The 9,797-nt window shown below is 39.8% G+C and overlaps 1 protein-coding gene across 1 annotated transcript; it reads left to right on the top strand.

Moving 5' to 3' along the window:
• Window positions 1-5,888: 5,888 nt before the first annotated feature.
• On the top strand, window positions 5,889-9,476 carry LOC148034743 (UDP-galactose/UDP-glucose transporter 3-like). Its single transcript, XM_087679701.1, has 7 exons — window positions 5,889-6,060; window positions 7,095-7,192; window positions 7,317-7,447; window positions 7,910-7,940; window positions 8,054-8,157; window positions 8,248-8,360; window positions 8,539-9,476. The coding sequence occupies exons 1-7, from the start codon at window positions 5,957-5,959 to the stop codon at window positions 8,951-8,953; spliced, it is 996 nt and encodes a 331-aa protein (XP_087535827.1). The 5' UTR covers window positions 5,889-5,956; the 3' UTR covers window positions 8,954-9,476.
• The last annotated feature ends 321 nt before the right edge of the window (window positions 9,477-9,797 follow it).

The raw sequence follows: 9,797 nt of genomic DNA, 5'->3' as shown, positions 1-9,797 counted from the left end.
AGTCCATTGCATCACCCTCCAATGGAGCTAGTGTCCAATGGTTCATTTCACTGGATGTTATGAAGGAATAGAAGGAAAAAGGCCTATGTTTTAAATGTGGGGATAAGTACACTACTGTCCATGTCCCCCTATGCTTGGCTAAAAATTATGTGGGATTGCTTGACCTATTTGCCTTAGATATGGGCCCCATTGATGTTGTCTTGGGTTGTGATTGGCTAAAACAATTGGGAAAAATTACTATGGACTTCTCTCAGTTCTACATGGAGTTTATGATGCATGGATAGCTCATCCACTTAGAGGGAATTTAAGGTAATGCTAATTTTTAGCTCATTTATAGCAAAGTAACTCAAACGTGAGTTTAAGAAATGCTCACAGATCTTTGTCTTGCAATTGAATAAGGAAAATTCAAGTTAGCCCACTAAAGTATCTAAGGATTTAGCCTTGCATGCCCTACTTGAGGAACATAGTGATTTCTTTCAGATGCCTAGAACCCTTCTCCCCCTTAAGAGGCAAGTGAACTACCCACTTGATTTAGAGCCCCATTCCCAGTGAACAAGCCACCTTACAAACTCTCCAAGTGTGAACATGAAGAGATTGCAAAGCAAGTCAAGGAGTTGCTGGAAATGGGTTTCATTGAACCAAGTTCTTCCCCTTATGCATCCCCTATCCTATTAGTCAAAAAGAAAGATGGCTCTTTCCGCATGTGCATTGACTACAAAGACTTAAACAAAATCACAGTGAAGAATCGCTATCCCATCCCACGGATTAATGACTTGCTGGATGAGTTAAAAGGGGCATGCTTTTTCACTAAGATTGATCTGTGCTCTAGCTACTATCAGATCCGTATGAGGGAGGGTGATGAGATCAAAACAACTTTCAATATTAATCGTGGGCTTTATCATTTTCTAGTGATGCTTTCTAGATTGACTAATTCCCTCGCCACATTTCAGAGCCTCATGAATAAAATTCTTCAACCCTTCATGCTCAAGTTTGTGCTTGTTTTCTTTGACAACATCCTCATTTACAGTAAGTCACAAGAGGAGCATTTGGCACATGTCAAAAGGGTGTTTGAAATACTGAGAGAGCATCGACTCTTTGCTAAGGAAAGTAAATGTATCTTCATGCAAACATTTGTGGAGTACTTGGGACACATTGTTAGCCAAAATGGCATACAGGCTGACCCTAAGAAGGTGCAATGTGTTAAGGACTGGCCCACTCCATCCACCACTACTTCATTAAGTGGTTTCCTTGGTCTCTCTTCGTTTTATAGACGCTTCATTAAGCATTATGCCACCATTGCAGTACATTTGATTGATCGGTTAAAAAGGGAATCATTCTTTTGGGATACCACTACTGATCATAGCTTCAAACTGTTGAAGGAAATGCTTACTTCCACCTCCATCCTCATCTACCATGATTTCTCCAAGATGTTTACCATTCAGTGTGATGCCAATGGCAGGGGTATTGATGCGGTATTGCTGCAACAAGGAGATGCAAATGAATCTGTATGACCAGGATATTTTGGCCATCCTCCATGCTATGAAGAAATGGCACCACTATTTGTATGGCAACTGCTTTCAAGTAAAAAGTGACCATCGAGTCCTCTACTACTTCATGACTCAGTCTACTTTGACTCCTAGTAAAGGAGATGGGTGGTGACATTGCAAAACTATGATTTTGACATTTCTCACACTCAGGGCAAAGATAATATAGTGGCCGATTCACTCTCTTGGATGTGGGCACGCATGGTATCCTCCATTTCAAAGTTACATAGTGATTGGATTGAAGATCTTCAAGAAGCTTATTTGTTGGATGATGACTTCAGCCATATCTTTTAGAAATTACAACATGGGTAATGGCTGAAAACTCCCAATATTAGCTAAAGCATGGCCTTATTTGGTCCCATGGCACATTTCTCCTTTCACGCAAAAGATCATGGAAGAGATGCATTCTTGCTCCATTGTTGGTCACTTGGGCGTTTTCAAAACATATGACGGGATTGCCAAGAGCTTTCATTGGAAAGGCTTATGGAAGGATGTCAAGGATTTTGTGACCAAATGTGTTCCATGCCAATAGAACAAGGACAACACACTTAGGCTTGCAGGCCTCTAATAGCCCCTCCCTATTCTTGAAGGAAAATGGACTTCATCACGAGCCTCCCTGTTACCAAGAAAAGATGGAACAATATATATATGGTAGTTGATTGCCTCATCAAAGCTATCCACTTTATCCCCATTAAGACACAATACAGACACAATACACTGTCTCTCAAGTGGCCACTCAATTTATGAAATATGTATTTAAGTTGCATGGCTTACCACGTCATAGTGCATGATTGGGATGCTAAGTTTATGAGCAACTTTTGGTAGAAAGTTTTCACATCTATGGGCACAAGATTGCTCCATTCACTGCATACCACCCCCAAATAAATGGCCAGACTGAAAGAGTAAATAAATGGCTTGAGATATACTTGAGGCACTTTTTCCATGATGTACAGCACAATTGGGATACATGGCTCCACTTGGTTGAGTTTTCCTATAACAACTCCACCCACTCTAGCATTGGGGTTTCCCCTTTTGAGACATTATACGAGTATAAGGTTCCCCTCCCTACAGTCTTTTCAATGATAAGGTCAACCCTAAGAGCAAAGATGAGTTGGATCACATGCAGGTCCTACTTTAGCAATGCAAAGTGAATCTTAAAAAGGCACAAAATCACATGAAACTCTATGCTGATGAGAAAAGAAGGCATTTGGAATTCTAAGAAGGGGAACTAGTTCTCTTGAAAGTGCCTAAGTCCTGTTACTCCACTCTCAAAAAAAGACGACAATAGTAACAAGCTAGCCCACCATTTCTATGGCCCCTATTGGATCCTTAAGAGAGTTGGTGACTTGGCCTACCGATTAGAGGTTCCCCCTACCACTAAGATTCACAATGTGATTCATGTCAACTAGTTGAAGCTCTTCATTGGCAGCTTAGTGGACTATGTGGAAGAACTTCCCCCCTTAGTTGAAGAAGGTATCATTCAATATATCCTTGAGGCAATCATTGGGCAACAAGATAAGCACTTAAGATCTCAATCCATCAAGGAGTACCTCATCAAATGGCAAGGCCTACCCTTGGAAGAAGCTGCTTGGCACCCAGCCACTATTGTCAATGAATTTTCTCACCTCCAAGATGTCCAACAACGGGCTGAAGACTAGCCAGTTATGCCCTCGTTTGACCATTCCCTACCTTGCAAATTGCACACTATTTTGGAACATTTTTGTACTTGCTCAAATCTTAGGAATGTGCCTTCTACATGGGCTGAAAGACACGTCATAAGCTCCGTTTCAACGTGTGGCACGCCCCATTTGGAGTAGCCTATCAAAAGTTATGATAATTTTACCTCAGCAAACCTATCATAGACATCATGTTGTCCCTAGTCTTTACCCGTCCATTTTCATTGTAATGTGGCTCAGAGTAGTACTCTGCACCCCACTCCTAAGCCCATCTATCACTTCCCTCTAGTTGTCTTCGTTTTTTAGGGCAAAAACCTTTAGGGTGGAGATGGATTGTAATGAGGGGGATACATAGGAACTAGGGGTTAGACACCCAGATACACTGACTGGGGTATATAATGTGTAAGAGTCCAATTTTAGGGCAACCAATTATTATAAGAACATACTCTTCACCTTCATCTTCAGCTTCCATGGCTTCCTCCTTCTTTCTCCCCTCTTTAATGTCTTTCTCTCCCCTCTTCTAGACTCCCTTTCTCTCCTTTCTCTCTTTCTCTCTCCTAGGCTCATTCTCCTCTCTCCTCTCAGCTTCATTCATTATATTTTGCTTTAATTTGTTGTCACTCCCATCATGGTGTTTGCTGCCCTTATCCTTTCATTTGCTTCTTCTAATTGGAGTAAGTTAGAAATGCTATTTAGAAGTTTCTTATGGATGTTTAGTGATAAGAGACATTGGCATGCTATACCTTGGGAACACATTATTTCTCCTAAAATAGATGGTGATATGGGGGTTGGAATAATTAGAGCCAAGTTAATTAGACTAGCCTTTTCACTGATCACAAGTATCATTGTGAGGCCTTCTACACTTTTTGGTCTTAATGAATAGGAAGCTGCTTGGATGTAGTTGTTGCTTTCCAAATTCAAGGAATGATGGCCTATATTTTAGGTAATTAATAAGTAGGGCCTTTTAAAATATTGGGTAAATAGAGAAGGTAGAGTTCTGATGGCAATGAAGAAGAGGTTTGCTTTTGAGGAACCCTATGTTTGCTAAAAACTTAAAATTGCTAGATACCTAAAACCACAAAAGAATGGAAGAGAGAAGAACCACAAAATCTTGGAGAGCAAATCCTCTTGATAAAATTATTGTTCTACTCTAGAAAACGATTGCTAATAAACTCCCACAGGGGACAGACTATACAAGTTCAATAAGATTTTGCCTATATGTGTGCTTTGTAAATCCAATGAAGAAAGTGTTAAGCACTTGTTTCAAGATTGTGATGAGGTTAAAAGGTATGTGGAAGAACATTTAAAGGGGGATGGAGAATATGAACTTGCACTATTATGTAAGTTGGAAGCAACGATTTGGGGGATAGGGGCAACTTGAATGAGCAATCTCATTTGGGCTAGTCTTAAAGGTCTTGTTGCTCAAGTTGTTTGGGCGATTAGAAATGAAGTGGCATTTGATAAAATTAGAAATCCTAAAGGAATATTAGGTAATTATAGCTTTGGTGTTTTTGTTGAAGCTCATCACCTACATAAGAGGACAGTGAAAAGGGATCCTTTTCTTTTTAAAATGCAAAATGGTAATCATGTTAGTACCAATATGTACATCCAAAAGATAGATGAGTTGGCATAGCCAAAACCCTTTCAACACGCAGCTAAGTGTTTGAAGGAAACTTTGAATATTGGCTCTCTCTTCTTGAGGATCTTGAGAAAGGCTAAAACCTGTCCTTTACATTGTTTGACATAGCATCTAAGGTAGCTCTACTTTCTTTTCTCATCAAGAGGGAGCATTAGCATGCTAATGAGATCATTGTTTTGAGTGTATCTTGCGACTTTCCATTAATTGGATGATGTAAATATTATTCTTAGGGTTGAGGTAGAAAGGCCTTTCTGATGGAAAATGCTAATGTGGAGAAGAAGAGATAGTGAATCATGTGCTTTGGAATGGCTATGTGGCCAAGGATGCATGAAGGGCATTTCTCCCTTATCTTGGGATATGTAGTTTTGATGATGTTGGCTTGGAGCTTTGTATTTTTGGTGATAACAATAGAAGTGGAAAAATTCGGTTGATAGGCCTACACACCCTCAGAATTTTGACACTTCAAGAAAGTTGGGAGACAAGAATAAGACTTGCGTTTGAAGGCACTAGGGAGGAGGTCACTTGGGGTAGAATCAAGTATAAGAGTTAGTGGTTTTGGCATGCTGCTTGTATGGATGGTAAATTGGATAAAAATATATCTCACATATAATGTAGAGGTTGCTCATTAATTTAGCATAGGCGCCAACTTATCAAGGTCATGTTTATCCTCGCATAGAGTGTAAAGATTGCTCATTAATTTAGCATAGATGCCAACTTAACAGGGTCCTTGTTTTTGGTTTTAAATCTATCTTTTTGCATATACTATTATTTTCAATGTAATATTATCCAAAAACAATTATTTATTTGAATCTACCTTTTTGCATCTAATATTATTCTCAATGTAATACTGTCCAAAATTTTTAATTAATTTTTCAAATTGCCCTTCAAAATTTAAAGAAGAAAGTTTAGAACCTGCAACACTGATCGTATAATTTGCTATTTATCATCAGCGGGACGACAGATGGAGTCGGCTCGTACGACAAACACCAGGGAATTTCAGCAGTTGTTGCAAGGACTGACTCTCCATTAGCCAAGTAACCCTCGCGACCCCGCCTCCATTCTCAATTCAGAGCCCCTGCAGGTCCCTCAAGTCACTCATGGCCGTCGCAGATAGCGCGCTTGGACGCTTCCTCCTCCTCGCCCTGTGCACGGCTGGCATCTTCGCAGCATACATTACTCAAGGCGTCCTCCAAGAGACTCTGTAAGTTCTCCCTTATTCCTTCTCCTAGATCTGTAACCATGGTTACACAGAAAGGCGATGCCCTTTCGAAAACATCTCCTAGAAATCGCCAATTGCATTGAGTCCTACTCTACCATATTATTCAGAGAAATGCGTCCTTCTTTTGATCACAGAGGAAGATCGCCTACAATTTCTGTTGCATTGGCTCTTAATGCATCATAATCACACAGAAAATGCGTTTTTCTCCCAGAAAAGCACAGAAAAATGCGTTCTTTTTTTGAAAACAAAGCAAGATCTTCTAGGAAATTTGTTAGACCTATGATTGTCTGGTCAATGTCGCTCACTTGCATTTTTTCTTTTCAGCACAAGTGAGAATATGACTTTGCTTTATTCTGTTTGCTCTCTGAGATGCAATATCGTAAGGCGTTCCAGTAGTATACGATTGTGTGGCCTGACAGTCTGGTGAGGAGAGTTAAGATTGGAAGCTAGAACTGTAAACAGCTTGTCCGTTTGTCTATGTATTTATAGTGTTCAATTATAGGCATCAGTCACCTAAACCATGCAAGATGTAAAAATTTCGCATTACCTTGAAGCAGGGAACACCCATAAGCATAGCATACACGCTAATGAGAAACATCCACTAGTTGTAGAAGAACGAGGCAAAAAACTATTTTGAGAATGTCCTACTTTCTGATAGCCAAGATAGTGCTCAGCTAGCATAGTCTTGCATACCGTATAAGCTAGATTTTTAAAGCTAGAAGAGTCTAGTTATCTGTCATTTTTCACTATTCAGAAGCATGGCATTCACCCAATGATCACTAGTTGTAAAGAAAGAGACAAAAATGTAATTAGGAGCATGCCCTATTTTCTGATAGCCAGTTAGTGCTCAGCTAGCTCACTCTTGCCTGCCCTATCAGCTAGATAATTTTAACACCAGAACGGACTACTTTCACTATAGTTATGTGTAATTGTCCACCATGTCTGTGATTTTGTTCAGCTTATATAGTTCAATAACTAGCTTGATGCTCATTGAAGCTGCTGTTCATATTTTCCAGTTCAACAAAAAAGTTTGGCCCAGAGGAGCACAGATTTACGCACCTACCTTTCTTGAACTTTGCACAACATGTTGTGTGTTTTTTCTGGTCTCTGCTCAGTAAGTTTTTCTTTGTGTCTCATTCCTGTCAGGCTGCGTACCTTCTGCGTACCTTCAAATGCATAAATTCCAATTTTTTGTATATGAGTTGATTCAGTGAAAATCTGTGGTACACGTTGACCAGTGATTTTGCTGTGGACGAAGAAGAGTGGCCATCAAGCTCCCCTTTGGTTATACTGGAGTCCAAGCATCAGTAATTTTGTAGGACCAGCATGTGGCATTCAAGCATTGAAGTATATCAGCTATCCTGCCCAGGTATTTTCTGTGCCATGCAAATAGCCATTTTCTGAACTAGCTGTGTCTGCATACAGGTGAAACTGCCTCTAGTAGTAATGGGTGAAAATTATTACCTGTCCTGAACAATGGAGCCTTCTTATATCTGGACAATGCAGCATGCTGTTAGTATGTATAGTTCTGTCCCTTTTTATAAGTCTAGTACATAACCAAAGATCACCCTTGCAGCATTGTATCGTAAAATTAGCACAGCAGTGCTGTAATGTACACTCATCACAGTAGGGAAGGACAAGTAACTGTGCAGTATGTTTGTCTGCATTGTTTTGCATCCAGTGAATATGAGTTGCATCTTCTAGTTTTGAGGTTAGCAGTGATGGAATCTGGTCCAGTACTTTTTCCCCTTTATGTCACTGAATTATAACTTTTTAGCTTTTCCCTATAGTTAAGAGGAAAGAAGTGACTTACAGATAGTTGATTGTGCAGGTACTTGTAAAATCTTCCAAGATGATACCAGGTGCTTTTTCAATCATGTGGAGAGCTTTTGCCTGAAAAGTTTGTTTTTCTCTTCTGTATAATGTTGGACATTCAAATCAGTTGAAACTGATTATTGGTGCATTCTGGATACAGTCATGGTTGTTGGGACGATCATTTATGGAGTGCGGTATAAATTCGCAGAGTATATTTGCACCTTGCTTGTTGCCGCTGGAGTTTCCCTTTTTGCTTTGGTCAAGGTATCCCTTGCTTTCTATAGCTGGATTCAAGAGTCCATCATCGCTTTTTGTGTTTACTTAGTAAAATTTTGCACTGTCTTTTACTTTCAGAGCAAATCAAAGACTATAGCAAGCCCAAATGCCCCATTGGGTTATGGCTTGTGCTTTTTGAACTTATTTATGGATGGCTTTACCAATGCTACACAGGACTCTATTTCATCAAGGTAAGATATTTTGTTTTCTTGAAGAAAGACCTTAGACCTACTCAGTTTTGTCATGCACAGTTTGGCTTTTCCAGCCCATATATGAAATTCTCTCCATAGTAATTGGGAGGTGCGCTGCATGACAGATGGATTTTTAGTTCTTATCATTTATTTCAGCATAGGATGTGGTATGTTACAGGTATCCAAAAACAAGTGGCTGGCATATTATGCTTGGCATGAATATGTGGGGTTCACTATACTCCTTTCTTTACATGTTTGCCTGGAGTGGAGGTGGTGGCTTGGAGGCAGTGAAGTTCTGCAAGGACCATCCAGAGGCAGCTTGGGACATTCTTCTGTTCTGTTTGTGCGGGGCAATCGGGCAGAATTTTATCTTTCTCACCATCAGCAAGTTTGGGTCTCTAGCAACAACTACCATTACCACCACCAGGAAATTTATGAGCATTTTGGTCTCCTCCCTTTGGAGTGGAAGCCCTTTAGCATTGCAACAGTGGGCAGGGGTTATAATGGTGTTCTCAGGCCTTTCTTTTCAAATATATCTTAAATGGCAACGCAAAAGAACTCAAATTGTTGGAAAAGAAAGCAAAAGAAGGTGAACTTTTTGTTAGTGCAGTTCAGCACCATTTTCACCACCATTGGGAAAGCTCCTACCAGTAGAAATGCAACACAAAAGAGCCCCAAAATGCTGGAAACGAAGCAAAAAGTGGACTCTCTGGTAGTGCGTTCAGCACTTTCGCCACCATGGGGTAACCCATTCCCAGTGGAAAATTGAAACATATCATTTTTAAATTTAGACTCCTATATCCAAAGCATCCACATCACGCTACCTTTGTATCTTTTTAATATTGTTGGGAGGATAATCTCATGAGCAAAAGAAGTGTACATGAGAAAGCTTCCCTTTATAAAGAATCCAATTCCAACTTGGAACCATTATCTTGCCCCGTCACATTCAGTTACAATCATTTTCATTGTTTTGGTAGCATGCCCTTGCAGAAACAATAGTTTGGAGGAATTCCAATTAGTACTGAAGTTAAAGGCACATGGCTGTGGCTGAGAGACGGAGGTAGAAGCATATGTAGTTGTTTGAATGACTTGATATCTCATTTAGCTTGGACATTGTCTACTTGTTACATACCTTGGATAAAACTTATAGATTTCTATAACAAGAGTGGGGTCTTTCTTGGAGACTTTTAAGCCTCATAGTCATGAATGAGTGGGTGTTGGTAGTGTCTTGTAATTTTGAATAAGGTGTTGCTATGTGCTCAAATGTCCCAATCTTGGACTAATTTGCTAGAAAGTAGTTCTAGAGGAAGTTGCACATAGAGAGTTGACTTGGTTTAGCAATTGAAATGATTAACCCCAAATCATAGAAAAAAGTTCCACAAGGCATGATTGAAGTACCCCATCTTAATCTCTTGTTGGGTTAGTTGTATTTGTGAA

This window comes from Lygodium microphyllum, chromosome 6 (assembly GCF_053477565.2).
Source record: "Lygodium microphyllum isolate KBCC chromosome 6, Lygodium_microphyllum_v1.1.10, whole genome shotgun sequence".
Lineage (NCBI taxonomy): Eukaryota > Viridiplantae > Streptophyta > Polypodiopsida > Schizaeales > Lygodiaceae > Lygodium > Lygodium microphyllum.
Note: the sequence above shows the minus strand (reverse complement) of the source record. Positions and strands in the feature narration are given on the sequence as shown.